This window comes from Marmota monax, unplaced genomic scaffold (assembly GCF_021218885.2).
Source record: "Marmota monax isolate L192 unplaced genomic scaffold, Marmota_monax_Labrador192_F-V1.1 WCK01_AAM20220418_F8-fsc00021, whole genome shotgun sequence".
NCBI classification, from domain to species: domain Eukaryota; kingdom Metazoa; phylum Chordata; class Mammalia; order Rodentia; family Sciuridae; genus Marmota; species Marmota monax.
In genome coordinates, this window is record NW_026695228.1 from 25,270,887 (window position 1) to 25,286,332 (window position 15,446).

The 15,446-nt window shown below is 59.2% G+C and overlaps 1 protein-coding gene and 1 long non-coding RNA gene across 2 annotated transcripts; one reads left to right on the plus strand and one right to left on the minus strand.

The window, feature by feature from the left end:
* The first annotated feature begins 507 nt into the window (after positions 1–507).
* Positions 508–3,351, plus strand: LOC124088130 (uncharacterized). The gene is made up of 2 exons (XR_006850271.2): positions 508–1,968; positions 2,304–3,351. It is a non-coding gene; the product is annotated as an uncharacterized LOC124088130 (long non-coding RNA).
* Positions 3,352–11,317: 7,966 nt separating this feature from the next.
* Ier2 (immediate early response 2) lies at positions 11,318–13,009 on the minus strand. The gene has a single exon (XM_046436950.2). The coding sequence runs from the start codon at positions 12,874–12,876 to the stop codon at positions 12,205–12,207; it is 672 nt and encodes a 223-aa protein (XP_046292906.1). The 5' UTR covers positions 12,877–13,009; the 3' UTR covers positions 11,318–12,204.
* Between the last annotated feature and the right edge of the window lie 2,437 nt (positions 13,010–15,446).

Below are 15,446 nucleotides of genomic sequence, written 5' to 3' on the forward strand. Positions count from 1 at the left end.
GGCAGTGGTTGGCAGAAAGGACATCAGGAGCACCCATTCTAGCTGAGGCTCTGTCCCCAGAATTTATTGCCAGCTGCAGAAGGGGAGCCACCGGGAGCAGGGGGTCAGGGTGAGGGTTATCCCAGGCCTCGCCACCTGCAGCCACCTGAGTGGGGGGCAGAGCTTCCCAGGAGCCCCATGTGGTGTGTGAGTGGCCTGGGGACACACTGGGCTAGACGCAGTGGCTTAGGTGTGGGGGAGGCCAAGCCTGCTCATCCAGTCTGACCGGAAACACGAGCTCAAATTTGTGATACCAGGCCAGGGGGGTGGATCATGGCTCCAGCCTTCCCAGCTTCAGGGACGGGGCGGCTGAGTCACAGTGGAACTGCTGAGGGGGAGGGCTATGTGTGTGCCCTGCCCCTCGCCCCCAGGGAGGTCTGGAGGTTTATGAGAAGAAGGGACAAGTCCAAGAAGGGAAGGGACCAGGGCGGGGGCCTAAAGCAGTGACGCTTTTTCTCACAAGGTTCACATGGAGCCAGGTGCAGAGGCGCAGCCTGTCATCCCAGTGACCCAGGAGGCTGAGGCAGAAGGACCACCAGTCGGAGGCCAGCCTGGGCAACGTAGTGAGACCCGGTCTCAAAATCAAAAGGGCCGGTGGTGTGGCTCAGTGGTTAAGCATCCCTTGGTTCAGTCCCCAGGACCAAATACACAGAAAAACTTTCATGTGACACAGGAATCTTCAGAATGATGAGTGAAGACCCAGGAAAGCAATTTATTCGCAGGCCTTGGGCTGGGGAAGAAAGGAGAGTGGTGCCGAGCGCGGTGGTGCACACCTGTAATTCAAGCCGCTCAGGAGGCCGAGGATCGCGAGTTCAAAGCCAGGCTCAGCAATTTTGCAAGGCCCTAAGCAACTTAGGGAGACCCTGTCTCTAAGTAAAATATTTTAAAAAGGGCTGGATGTGTAGCTGAGTGGTTAAGAGCCCCTGGCTTCAACCCCAGGAAGGAAGGAAGGAAGGAAGGAGGATAGCAGTATGCCAACGCGACTAGACAAAACGAGAACAGACTGAGGGGTGCAGACTCGTCTTGGCATCTCTGTGCAGCTCTCTTCCTCCGGGACGTGGGGCAGGACCCTCTGCAATGGACCCTCTGCAATGGGGGTCTCCGAGGGAGAATGGGTTTAGTTTGTCTCTTGATTGCAGTAGCTGCGGATGGGGCGGATGGGGCGCAGGGCCCCAGGGACGCTAGACTGCCCCGCCGCTGCGCTCACCCCAGCCCAGGAGAAGAAAGGGCCTCCTTCCAGGTTCCGTGGCTGGCGTTAGGGGAGAGGAGTTCTGGTTCCTGGGACCCGCTGGGGGTGAGGAATTCTGAGTCCTGTGACTTACTCGGGTGAAGGGCTAGAGAGAGGCTGGGTGTGGTGGCTCATGCCTGCAATTCCAGTCTGGGGATGGGGACCGCAAGGCAGGAGCAAGGAGTGCCATAGTTGGGGGGATCAAGTTCTGAGTCCCAACATAAGAGGGAAACTGAGAATGCGAGGGTGTTTGCAAATGTGGAAGTGCCCGGAACCGCTTCCCCTCTCCCACCAGCAGAGCAAAGCACAGCCCCGAGGTGAAGGCTGCGGGCCAGGGTGGGGCTCAGCGGGGAGCCCTCGCCTAGCAAGGAGGGGCCCTGGGTTCCATCCCCAACACACGAAGAGAAGAAAAGAAGAAAGAATTCAGGGCTGAAAGAAAGCTGTGCTGTGCCCTTCTGAACTGGCTTCATGGCCACCACCCTCCCAGGGGACTTCCTCCTCCCCAACCCGACAGCACAGTTGAAAATTCCAGTAGCTGTTTATAAGGCAGCATCTGCAGGGATTCAGCAGGTACCTGGGGGACACCAGGAATGTTGGCTGCTTCTCTCCACACTGCCCCAAGGGGGGACAGGGCTCCAGGAGCTCCCTGTCCACCCCAGGCTAACCTGAGTCTGAGAGCTGCAGCCGGCAGGGACCTGGTGGTGAGTAATGGCAGGGTCACTTCAGCCTTTCTGGAAGAGCAGGACATAGACAGGGCCAGGAGAGAAGAGAGGGACCTCAGGTGAGGCTGGTGGGCAGGGTGGCAGCCGGGGCTCAGTGGCTGGACAAAGCCCAAGCCCCTAGGGCCTCTGACACGCCATCCTGGGGTCCTCCAGACCCGCCCTCCCCTCTCTCAGGTCTAAAGGGCGAAGCGATGAGCCATTTCATTTCCTGTGTGCTCAGCCAGGCTGGGCTGGCCCCAGACACCAGCCAGGAGGGGGTGGGGCAGGAGCAGCCGCCTTTCAATTTTCTTTTTCTTTTCTTTTTTACTTTGCAGGCCTGGGGATGGAGCCGAGGGCCTCACACCAGCGAGGCCGCACCCCCAGCAACGGCAGTTTGGTTTTTCTCTGTAAATAGTGAGCATCTCAACAACCAATTTTGTCTTCATCAAGCCCCAGGGCTGAGCACGCACAAATTGGAAACTGGGGAAGTTTTCACCCTGTGGAAGGGAAAGAAAAAAAACACAGCCACTCAACAAGGAACCTGAGAAACCCGTGAGTGGAAGGCAGAAAAGGCGGAGAAGGGCGGGGGTGGAAGAGAACCCTCAGCCCCAGCCCCCCCCTGCTTTCCTTATCTGAGGATCAGAGACTGGGCTGGAGCTAAAGTCCACTGGCCAGAACAAAGATTCCTACTCCCTCCCCACCCCCAAAGCAGAAGAGGAAAAAAAAAAAAAGACCTTGTCTTTACTGGATGTGTGATCTGGACACATTGCTTAATCACTTTGTGGTTTAGTTTCCTCATCTGTGAAATGGGACTAATGACTGCCTGTTGCAGTCTGGCTGGGCACAAAATAACCCAGCCGCCACGAGGCACTTGTAGGTTCAAACAGGAACTACTTTATTGCCCGAACTCCACCAGCACTCCACCTGCACTCCCCGGGAACTCTCCCTGCCCTCAACGTGGCTCCGAGAGAACTCAACGGGAACTCCGGAGAAGGAGAGGGAACTCCGGAGAAGGAGAACTCGAAAGTAGCGGGCGCCCGAGGCAGCAGGAGCCTCCCTATTGCGGGACAGCAGGGGTCTATATACAACGGAATACACAGCCCGTTTCAATCCAGCATCATCCAGTCACAGCAATTATACACAGCTTAACTTAATTATCATCATCTTAATGGCTCGCTGGCATCACCTCTCAACCACTCCTTCTGGCAAAATGCCAGGCGACTCGGCTGTGGCTCTCAACAACTGCCAGGTGTGGTGGCACATTCCTGTAATCCCAGGAGCTAAGGAGGCTGAGGCAGGAGGATCAGGAGTTCAAAGCCAGCCTCTGCAACTTAGTGAGGCCTTGTCTCTAAATAAAAAGGTGTAGAGCTCAGTGGTAAAGCACCCCTGGGTTCAATTTGCAGTAACAACAAAAGTCTTCGGGTATAAGATTTGTCTGGTCTGTCAGTCACTAATCAGAAGCCCCCAAGGTAGATGTTGAGATATTAGGGCCCTCCTGAGGACCCAGAACTCTTCTGAGAGCACTTCTCAGGCTGGCTTTGTAAACAGAGGGGACACAGCAGCCAATTCCCCTGCATGGCTCCCCAGTGCTCCAAGGACCGCAAACTATTGCTAAGGTTTCTGGTCTACTCTGGTCCCTGAGGGAGGTCCTGGACTCCGTGGACTTTTTTTGTTTTCCCCCAGTACTGATGCTGGAACCCAGGAGTGCCTTACCCCTGAGCTACATCCCCAGCCCTTTATTTTCTTCTGAGACAGGGTCTCACTGAATTGATTAAGCCAGCCTTGCACTTGCGATCCGCCTGCCTCACCCCCCTGAGTCGCTGGGGTTGCAGGTGTGCACCACCCCACACCTGGCTCATTTTTGGAGACAGGGTCTCTGGCTAGCTGGCTCGGGCTTCCAGTCCTTCTGTTTCATTCTCCCAGGTAGATGGGATCACTGGTGTGAGCCACGGTGCCCGGCCCCCTTGCACTCCTGCCAAGTCCTGGGGAGAACTCCCCCGTCAGGGGAAACTGAGGCGGAAGGCAGCCCGGGGAACTGGCACCAGCGGGGAAGCCCTGAGGAGAACCTTGGCAAGTTTTCTAGAGCAAATGAGGATTCCACCTGGGGCTCCCGGTCTGCCTGCCCCAGGGCAGTCCTGCCCTCCCATCTGGGCTGCACAGCCTTCAGCAACACAGGGACAGGAGCAAGCCCATCCTCCTTCCTGGAGGGAGGGTGCTGGTGTGGTGGCATTGTCTGTACCCAGAGGCTCCAAGGCCGAGGTAGGGAGATTGCCAGGTGGAAGCCAGCCTGGCAAGACCCTCCTGTCTCAAAATACGAGGGGAGGGCCGCTCAGTGGGGCGCTGGCTGGGCCTGCGGGGGGCCTGGGCTCAGTCGGGGTGGGGGCTGCCCCTACCTCACTGCTAATCGCTTTCACAAACTGGACGGGAGCCCTGGAAGGAGAGAGCCTGTTAGCTTCGGTCACTCCCCGGGTGCCCCCTCCCCCAACACGGCTGGGCCACGAGATGCTCCCCCCGGGGCACCTCGGGGGAAAGGGTTAACAGGAAGCGCCTGGCGTCCTGCAGCCACAGAAGCTCCATTGTTCTCCAGCCTGTCCCTTCCCCCTCATCCAGGAAGACCCTCCGGGGAGCCCCTTCAAAGGGGCCAAGCACTGTCTCTAGGCTGCAGCCCAGCGGGCCCGGGGCAGAGACAGGAAAAGGAAACCGGCCGGTGCGGGCGGGCCGGTGGGGGTGGGGTGCAGCTGTCACTGCGGGGTCTCGGGGGATTTCCGAGGAAGGGGTGTTCCGCCCTGCACACCCCTGGGGGCGGGGCAGGCCTCCCGGCAGTCCCCATCTGGAAGCCAGAAGGCTTTGATCTCGGCTTTTAGGTACCGGCCGGCCTCCCGCCTCTCCGCTCCCCCTCCTGCAAACATCTCTGGGTCCGAAAGTTTCAGGCACGCACGCCCCTCCGCCTGATTTCGCCTCTCCCCGCCGCCCCGGTCAGCTTGTTCCGATTAGCCGACTCGGGTGGGGTGGGCTGGATCTGGGGGTGGGCTCAGCGAGGAGAACTGTTAGCAATTCCCCGGGAGCCTCCAGGGGCAGACAGGCCGAGGGTGAGCAGCTGGCGACCAGATGTGGATGGACAGGCAGAGGAGGAAATTAATTGGTGCCAGTCGGCGGGCGGGCGGGCTGGGCAGGCAGGACCCCTGGGGACTGGCCAGCCGCCGGGGTGGAGGAGGGGTGGGGGGACGCGGAATGCCGGGATCGTCCCCCAGAGTCAACCACACGCTGGGGGACCGGGCTGGCCCGGAGGCTGGGGAAATAAAAAGGGCGGGGAGGGCCGTGGGCCTGGACCCTGGAGGACTTCCGCGGAGAGGAACTCCTCTCTGGACCAGGGGGACCTCAGCTCCCCTCAACAGAGGTGGGTGGCGTCACCCCCGGGGCGGAGCCTCAGGAAACAGATACGAACGGTCCCAGGAAGAGCGCCCCTGGGAACCGGCGAGGTCGGGCCCCCCGGACACATGTCGGGGCTCCGGCGGCTGCAGGCTGAAGTAGGTAGCGGGAGGCTCCAACTCCCGCGAGCCCCATTCCCACTAGGCCATCTGCGTGACTGAGCCGAGCCCGCTCCCGGCCCCCGCGAGGTCCCGGTCCCCCGGCTCCGCCGCGCCCGCAAGCTCCGCCCTCGTATTCGTGGGGCGCGCGGAGGGAGGGGGACACTAGACTGCTGAGGGACCGAGCCGAGCCTGGAGGGTCTGGGCAGAATCCGGAAGGGACCGGTTTGCGGCGGAGAGGCGGGGCCCAGGCGACCGCCCACGCTGAGAGTTCCTGGAAGTCGCCGGTGGCAGCGCGCAGGGGCGGGGCGCCGAGGAGAGCGCGAGACCCGGCGAGGGCACGCCCCGCCCCTGGCGTGAGGGACACGGTCGCCCCGCCCCGCACGCCGGCCACTTACCCCACCCTCGCGTCCCGTCGCCGCTCAGATGTCCACGCCGAGATCAAGTTCCCACCCGGCCGAGGCCCGCTTTGTCCCCGCCTAGGGGAGGTGGAACAGGGTCCCGGAACTCGGTAAACCGGTCTGGGTACTTCTGTGCTGGTCCCCACCTGCGGCCTGGCCCTTTCCCAGTCCCGAAAAGACTGGCCCTTGCTTTTTAAAATGATTCTTCTTTCAGTGCTGTGGGTGGACATCGAACCCCGGGCCAGCTAAGCCCGCGCTCCGGCCACTGAGGACTTCGGTTTCCCCATCTATATATTTATATTTTTAAAATTGCACATTAGAAAGGTTGCAAATGTATCATTCATTCACAAGGTCGCTTAAGCACCTGCTAGACTCAATCCCTGCCATCCTGGAGACCTCAGGCTAGGAAACAAACCAAGAAACCAACAGAAAAGTGTAGTCATTATTACACACACACACACACACACACACACACACACGGCCACGTGGTGCGGTGGCGCCATGCCTGTAATCCCAGCTGTTCAGGAGTCTGGAACATAAATTCGAGGCCAGCCTGGGTAATTCAGAGAGACCATGTCTCAAAGTTCTAAAACGGCTGGGGATGTACTCGGTGGTAGAGCACTTGTTTAGCATGTGAGGAGGCCCTGGGTTCAATCCTCAGTGCAGGGGTGGGGGGATTTCTTAGTGTGTGTGTATGTGTGTGGGGGTGCTGGGGATTGAACCCATGGCCTTGTGCCTGTGAGGCAAGCACTCTACCAACTGAATTATATCTCTAGACCCCAAATTTCTCAATTTGAGTGTCAATAAATACAGAGATCATGGACCAAGATGGCAGGGGTGGGGGTGCAGACAAACCCCAAGGTTTTTGCCCTTTGAGCTGAGCTGATTTAACAAGGTGCACAGGCTGGGGATGTGGCTCAAGCGGTAGCGCGCTCCCCTGGCATGCGTGCGGCCCGGGTTCGATCCTCAGCACTATGTACAAAGATGTTGTGTCCACCAAAAACTAAAAAAAAAATAAATATTAAAAAAAAAGTTCTCTCTCTCTCTCTCTCTCTCTCTCTCTCTCTCTCTCTCTCTCTCGCTTAAAAAAAAAAGACCTATTTAACAAGGTGCACAGAGGCGGAAAAGAGACTGAGGAGGTCACAGCACATACAAAGCTCTTGTGGCTGGAATGATGGAGGAAGTATTGGAACATAACACAGGACAGTGTTACAAGGAGGTGATTTCAGGTTATTGCAGAAGTAGGCTGGGTCTAGATCAGGCTGGCTCTTACCTATAACGACCTAGGGGTTTTTTTGGTACCAGGATTGATCCCTGGGGCACTTAACCATTGACTGGCATCCCCAGCCCTTCTTTTTCTTTTTCTTTTTTTTAAAGAGAGAGAGAGAGAGAGAGAGAGAGAGAGAGAATTTTTTTTAATATTTATTTTTTAAATAAATATTATTTTTAAATAATAAAAGGCGGACACAACATCTTTGTTTGTATGTGGTGCTGAGGATCGAACCCGGGCTGCACGCATGCCAGGCAAGCGCGCTACCGCTTGAGCCACATCTCCAGCCCCCCCAGCCCTTCTTATTTTTTATTTTGAGGCAGGGTCTTGCAAAGTTGCCTATGGTCCCGCTAAATTGCTCAGGGCCTTTCTAAATTGCTGAGGCTGGCTTTGAACTTGTGATACTTTTGCCTCAGCCTCCCAAATCCCTGAGAATACAAGCATGTGCCACTTGACACAATTATATAGTATCCGTGTGTGTGTGTGTGTGTGTGTGTGTGTGTGTTGGGAATCAAACCCAGGGCCTCTGTGTGTGCTTTACCAACATAGCTACACCTCCCAGCCCCAGATTTCAATGTTTTTTAAATGACTTGGCATTGAATCCCTCAGTCTCTTCCTGTTTCAGTATGCTGTCCATATCCTTGGTAATGATGTGTCTTTATCACTTGCTAATCTCAGACAAAAAAAAGCTACCTGCAACATCAGACTGGCTACTGTATCTGAAGGATTTTACAACAGTTTTGTTTACATTGTAACTTAAAAGAAATGTTACAATCTGAGCATGGAGTGTGATTAAAAATTAAATCAGAGATAAATGTTAAGTAAATAATAGTAGAGCTATAAAGCAGATGAGAAAGATCCAGACCCTCAACCCCCAGAAGTTTGGGACTTTTTTTTTTTTGTGTGTGTGTGTGTGTGTGCTGGGGGATTGAAACCAGGGGCACTGAATCACTGAACTTCATGCCCATACTTTTTATTTTTTATTGTGAGACAAAGTCTAAGTTGTCTAGGCTGGCCTTGAATTTGCAGTCCTCCTGCTTTGGCCTCACAAGTAGCTGGGATTACATGTTTGCCTGACTGGGAGATTGGGAGCCGCAGGGAAGCCACAGGTTGAGTAAATCAAGTACTTAGTGGGCGGGACATGGGGCTGGACGTTGGTGGGACTGGCTGAGTGGGGGTATAGAACATATATGTGACGTGTATAGCATTTCAGAAGGTAAGCAGTGCTCTCAGGAGGGCTGAAGTGGGGTAAACGAGCACAGCAGCAGAGAGTGTGTGTGGGGGGAGTAGGTTAAAGAAAGCCTTCCCAAGGAGGCGACATTTCAATAGAAACTTGAAGAAAGTGAGAATAGGCTGGGCACAGTGGCATACACCTATAAACCCAGCTACCCCTACTCTATTCAGGAGGCTGAGGCAGGAGGATAGCAAGTTCAAGGCCAGCCTGGGCAATTTAGCAAGACACCGTCTCAGAGAAGGAGAAGAGAAAGAGTGAGGGTGCCCATGTGGGTATCTGGCAGAAGAGCACTGCAAGCAGACAGGGACAGCAAGTGCAAAGTCCCTGGGGCTGGAACATACTTGGCCTATTCTCCAAGCAGAGAGAAAGCCCATATGGATGGGACGGGGGTGTGTGTGGGGGGAACAAGAGTGGAAGCAGACATTTGTCTCTTATACATCACTCTTATGAGTGATGAACAGATTGGTGAAGAGGCAGGATGGAGGCCACTACCCTCTAGCAGGCAAAGGCAGCTCACACAAATGGACCATAAAGGTGGGGAAAGGCTTGGAGTCTGGTGAGAGGTCAAGTTGACAGCACCTTCTGCGGGATGAGGAATGAGGGAAGAAAACAATGAAAGAAGCTCTCAGGCAGTGGGTGTTACCATTCAAGTTGAGGGGCTGGAAGGGACAGCAGGAGTCCATCTTGGGCACTTACACTTATTGCTACAACTACTACTGCTACTGCCGTGCTGGGGGTTGAATCCAGGGCCTCTGCACAGCATGCAGCTGCACCCTTGGCGCTCACTTAAATTCTTTCAATAAAATTAAGAGACAGGAACTATTATTTCCCCCCATTTAGAGCCAGGGAAACTGAGGCCCAGAAAAGTGAAGTGATTGGCTCAGGGCTGCACAGCAGGCTGGGGAGTGTGTTCCTCAGACCACGCCTTCCGCAGCTGGCCTTGGTTACTCTGCTCAGGGTTCCTGGGCTGCCATCCGCAGGCCTCTCCTGCAGGCCTTTGGCCCTCTGGGGAGGGATTATGAAGCAGTCGCCGTGGCCTGGACCCGTCCTGTGGGATGGGCCCCATGGGATGGGCGTGGGGGCTGCTTCCCATTTGGTGGATTTCAGACACCAGGGGACCGCCTTTGGGGAGGAGCCTGCTGCGGGCCGGGGTTCCCTGAGGAGTGCGGGTCACAGTCTGGCAGTTTTATTTTTCGCATTCCCTCCCAGTAGCCCGCCCCAGGTAATGGTGTGGAAACTCCAGACCTCGCTGAAATTGCTTATTGTGACACTTTCCCCCCTGTTTTCTGGGGTTGGAACCCGGGTTCTCCCACAAACTAGGCAAAGGCTCTGTCGCTGAGCTGCAGCGCCCCCCTCCCCGTTTTAAATTTAGCCAGGTGTGGGGGGTCAGGGGGTCTTGACAAGGGTTAAGTCCTAGGGGGACATGTGTGGAGGTGGCTTCTTCCGGCCCTGTCGTCTGCCCCAACATCACTAGTCCCAACCTCCAGCGGCCAGGCACCGGAAACCCCCAGCGGGCCCCGCGGGGGGCCGGGGTCGGCCGAGCAGCTTCCCGCGGAAGGAAGGGCCCGGCGGTTCCTGCGACAGGATGCGAGGCCAGGGACTTCTCGGGCCGGCCAGGCTCTCGGGAATGTGGGGCTTGGGTCCCCCCACCTTGGGGAGTTGTGGGTTGGTCCTCGGAGTTGGTGGTGTTGAGTCCCCCCACGTTTTCCCGGAAGAAATCAGGAGGCCCCGGAGGGGGCGAGCTGGCTTGGTGGCCCTGGGTGCACTCGCCTCCCAGGGGAAGGGGAGGGGGGCCGGAGGGAAGCGCGGGCCTGGAGGACCGCGGCCAGGTTCCGGAGCCGGCCCACCCTCCACCGCACCCTCCTTCTACCCTCCGGCCTCGGGTCAAGTCCCTTGGGATCACGGGAGACCCGCCGTGGCAGAGCCAGCCATCCGGAGGCGGGGCAGGCGCTGTGGCGGCGCCTCCTGCCACCCGCTCCCCGCACCTGCGACTCTTTTGTCCTCTGAACAGCATCCCCCGCCCCGCCCCTTGCCCCTGGCGGAGCAGGGCCTACAGCCTCAGAGCTGACCAACGTGGGTGAGAGGCTGTCTCCACCCAGCGTGGCTGACCCGGAGCTGAGGCAGGACAAAGGCAGATGGGTAGGGTTTGCAGGGACCTTTCTAAATCTTAAGACGTGGAGAGGCAGCCGTCGGGGGCCCGTTTCACAGATGAGGAAAGTGAGCCTGGGAACTCACCTCCTGATCCCAGCAACGCGCCGCGTCTCCGGAAAGATCGGGATCCCCACGCAGAGGCGCAGGCCTGCCATCCCAGCCATTCGGGAGGCCCAGGCAGGAGGAGTTCCAGGCCAGCCTCAGCAACTTAGGGAGACCTCAAAATGTCTACAGAGGCCCTGGGTTCAGTCCTCAGCACCCATAAAGATGAATGAATAAAGGGGTCTGTGCAGCTGCAACCTTAGAAAGGGCTGGGGTGGCGCTCGGTGGTAATGTGCCTCTGGGCCCAGTCCTCCCCTTTGGAGGGGGACCCTCCAAAGCTCCTGCGCAACTCCACCCCCCTCGGTGGGGACCCCACCGGAGCTGGCTTCTTTAATTCAAGTCCAGAGAAGACCTTCGTCTTTCAAGGCTCAAACAGGAGCTATTGGTTCTTCCAATTCCGGGTTTGGGGCGCGGGACCTGGAAGTCACACCCCCCCCCATGTCTGAACTCGGTAAAACTTTCCCCGCCCCCGAATTTCGAAGTAAACCCCAAACCTGGGGGAGGGTACTGGGGAGTCGCAGTGGAGCACCCACGGCACCGAGGTTCTGCGGAGAGAAGGGGCCCATCCTCGTCCCGCCCACGTGGTAACTGGTCGGACGGGTTCCCAGAGGCCGGCTCCTGACCCTTTGACCCCGCCCGGGAAGAACAGCCGACAGGCAGCGCCTTTACTCAAATTGTCTTTATTCCCTGACATTTCTATCAAAACGCCAGGTGGATGGGGAATTCAGAATTCGTCACAGGAAAGGTAAACACCCTACAAAAGCCCTGGAGAGTTCCCGCCCTCCCCCGGCGGGCCAGTCCGGCCAGCGGCGGCTCCCGGCTCAGCAGGAGCGCACTTTGGACGCCGCCTCCCCCACTCCGCTTCCGAGGTTCAGACCCGGCATTCGCTCTGGGGGGGATGGTGTCCGGGGGTCACGTTTGGGACTGGGACCACACTCGCCACCTCCTAACGCACCAGAAGAGAAAAATTTTCAATCCAAAGAGTTCGGCTGCGAGGCGCTCCGCAGCAGCAGCACGCGGGGGCGAGTGACTCAGGCCGCGCTCCTCCCGCGCCCCAAGGCTGACCCACAGCCCACGCAGCAGCAGGAAGCTCCCCACGCCTGCCCCGTGACGCAACGATGACCGCTTGCACAAGTATGTCGTGGAGGGGGTCAGGGAGTGCCGGGGTCCTCTGCGCTTGGCGGCGCGCACATCGGCTGCTGGAAACCCCGGAGGGCAGCGCGGCCCCGTGAAAAGTGAAGTCCGACCTGAGGAGACTCCCTGCTCCAGCCGGAGGGGCAGGTCCGCGTCTCTGTCCAGAGAGAAAGCACCTGTGGGCGCCGCAGGTCGCGGCAGAAGGCGCCCGCGCCGCCGGCTCCTTGGAGCCACCGCAGCTCACGAGGGCGACGGCTCCCCCGGGGCAGAGTCCCTTCCGAGCCTCTCAGCAGCCCGGGCGGCGGCTCTTCTCCTCGGTTCCCGCCGGCGATCCCCAGGGGGACGTCGCCAAGGGTCTGCGCACTCGAGCCGACGGTTCGGCGCGCGCTCTGGGCTCCGGTAGCGCCGCTGGGGTCCTCAAAAGGCCACCACGGCCCGCACGAGCACGTTCAGCATGCTGTCCGCGGGGCGGCAGGCCGGCGGGGCCTCGCACGCTGGGGGCGCCGTCGGGGGCGCGGCGGGGCTGCAGTTCAGCAGGCCGGAGAAGCGCCTCTGTAGCACGCGGGCCAGGTTGGGGAAGGCGCCCTCGGCTTGTGCGGGAGCGGGTAGGAGGCGGGCAGGAACCTCCGACGACGCGCCCTCCTCCTCCTCTTCTTCCAGACGGGCTTTCTTACTCGGGACCAAACCGGAGTCTCCGCCGTCGCTTAGGCTGCTGCTCCGCCGCTTGCGGCTTACTTTGGCGAGAGGCCGGGCACCGCGGGCAGAGGTCTCCTGGGCTCCCGATGCCTCCTCCTGCGTGTCCATGGGCTCCGGGGAAGGCTGCTCTCCGTCGGGGGGCGCTACTTCGGCAGGGGTTTCCACCTCCCGCGGCGGGTGCAGGCGGGGGTCCGGGGACTTGGCAGGAGGCGAGGACACCTCGGGCTCCTGGGCTTCCACCTTGGCCGAGAGGTAGAGCTCCCGGGCGCTGCGCATGACCAGCGACAGCTGCAGACTCCGATGAAGGCGCAGGCCACCACGCTGCATGCGTGAATGGTACATCTTCCACACCGACAGGGTCATGATGCGTTGAGCCTCCTTCTGCACCTCCATGGCAGCTCGACGGTGAGGGCAGCAGGTACTCCTGGGACGGACAGGACTGGCAGCAGGTGTACTATGAACAACACGCCAACCCACGCAGTGACACTGCTAGAACGCTCTGCCCGGGCTCCGGCCACCTGGGCCCTTTTATACTTAGAGTGACGTCATGAAGACGCCCCGCCCAATCAGAGGGCCGCATCCGGGCTTTCCACCACAAGGTGGCCACTCCTTAAAGCGACAGGGTGAAATTTAACCAGCCGGGAAGAGGGACGGAAATCCCGGCGAGAGGGACGATCTCCTCCAGCACACTGAGCTCTTGGGTGGTCTCCTTTCGTAGAATCCCGTGCGCAGGACCCGGGGAGAGGAATCGCGGGTGTGTCTCAAAAGCCCACCTATGTGCTCGCATCCGGCGACGCCAGCGGGTCGTAGGCGGCAAGTTTCCCTTTTCACTGGGGAAAACCCGCGTTGGAACCCGTACATCCCCCGTGGGCACCGCTCCTGGCTTCAACGAGCCGTCTAATTAATGTTTTCTGAATCAGTAACAATGCTGCCACTTACTAAGCGCCTACTACATGCCGGGCTTTGCTAAGGATTTTCCTTTCATTAACATCTGATCCCTCATCTTCACAGAACATACAAGATGTGTGCTTTCTTTACTTAGGAAAAACGAGGTAGTCACTCGCCCAAGTATTTGCTAAACGAATGAACGGGCTGCTGCGATGAAAGGGGGCCACTGGGGCCTCCAGCTCTAAATTATCTAGCGAATACCAGCCCTCCTCATTTTCCTGGTATTTAGGTGGTAAAGAGGCGGATGGCGTTGGCTGGTTCCAGAGGGAGTCACCCGGCGGGCAGCGGATATCCGCGGACCCCAGAGCACAGCCCAGATTGCCGTCCCCCACCCAGTACCAAGCATTCCCATTTCCTGAGGCACGACCTCCACAGATAGGCTTGGCCCTCGCGAGCCAGTGGACCCAGTGGCAGGACTGTCCCAGTGAACACGTGGCTGCTGACCCCCCCCAACCACCACCACCGACAATTGAGCAGTGCTCCGCCTTTCCTCTCGGGGAGGCGGGATAGGGGTGGGAGCTGAAAACTCAAAAAGCAGAAAAATCACCATCGGGCACTCCCTCCGCCACGCGCTATTGCTCCAAGAAAATTTAATTCCAGTTGAGAGGGGAAGAGACACACTGTTCCGATGGTTCAATTGATTCATGGTGTGGGCCCTTTAAGGAGTGCCCCCAGACGCACAACTGGCGAGCAGAGGCTTCCCGCCACTGGAGCCCGCTGACTTCCACAGCTAAATTTGGAAGGAGTGACGTCGAGCGGGCGCCAGGGCTGCTTCCGGCTGCCCATATAAGGGCAGGGGCCGGGATCGCCGGAGCCGCGGGCGGCCGCAGGCTTCCGGGCGGCGGGGGCGGGGCCTCGGCCGTGGGGAGCGCTGAGGGGGAGGTCTCGCCTCCTTCCCTCTGGGGCCCGGGGAGGCGGTTCGCCTGCTGCAGGCGGCGACCTCAGGGTTACCGCCGCGTCTCCCGGCGACCCCGACAGCACGAGGGGCGGCCGGCTGATCACCCTTCCCTCCGGGGAGGCCCCAGTTGTCCCCCACAATGTCACCCGGTTATTCCGTCCTCCCCCCCGCGGTCTCCCCCGGCCTTTAGGCACCCTCACGACGTCCCGCCTCTCGTCTCACGTGGGAATCCAATTACTCCCCCTCAAAAGGCCCCTCCCCATTCTGCCATCCTGCCACTCTCGGCGGTGACCTGCTGGGGACGCCTCCCTCCCCGTCCCGCTAGCCACCACGCAGATTCCATACTGACACCCCCAGCCCAGGCGCCATCCGTGGGACCCCACGTGGGGGCGAGCCTTCCCCTCGGACACCCAGCCCCGATCCTCGGGGGGGAGAGCCCTCCGTTCAGGCGATGGCTTCCTTCCATTCTCCCCAAAAAAGTGCTTTCCCGGGAGCCCCACCGAGGCGGCTCTGTCGCACAGGAGGTGACCCAGTAAGTCCCTCTCTAGACGGAGACGCCACGCGCACAGAGGTCCCCTGGAGTCCAGTGCCTGCGCAGCACCCCGCTCCCCGGCTCACAGACCTCGCACTCACGCAGAGACGGGCCTGGGAACCCACCTGCACACACGCTCTGGAAGGTGACCCTCCCGGACATCTCCGGGGTCCCCGCTCACTACCACCCCGCCCCCAGGCGATCTCAAGGCGACCCCTGCTCTCTCCTCCCTCCCACAGGCCTTTTGTAGGGAAGAAGAGTGGAGAGTCCAGCGGAAGTCCCCGCAGAATTCCCACTCCTCACTTCGCCCCCGCGGGGAGGAAGGGCACCGGCTCTCCCCGCACCGTTCCATAACCAGCCACCGGGACCCGGGGCTGGGACGATCTCCTGGGACGGCCACCGGGTGCCGACACTGGAGTCTGTTAAAAGGTTCAATGCGAGGCTGGGGCTGGGGCTCAGTGACAGCGCTTGCTCAGCACGTGTGAGGCACAGGGTTCGATCCTCAGCACCACATAAAAATAAACAAAGACACGCTGTCCACCTACCAAAAAAAGGGGGGGTTCAAGACCTAACCTTGTCTGACTA

Coding starts and splice junctions, on each gene's coding strand:
- Ier2 (XM_046436950.2), bottom strand. CDS start 12,876: ATGGAGGTGCAGAAGGAGGCTCAACGCATCATGACCCTGTCGGTGTGG.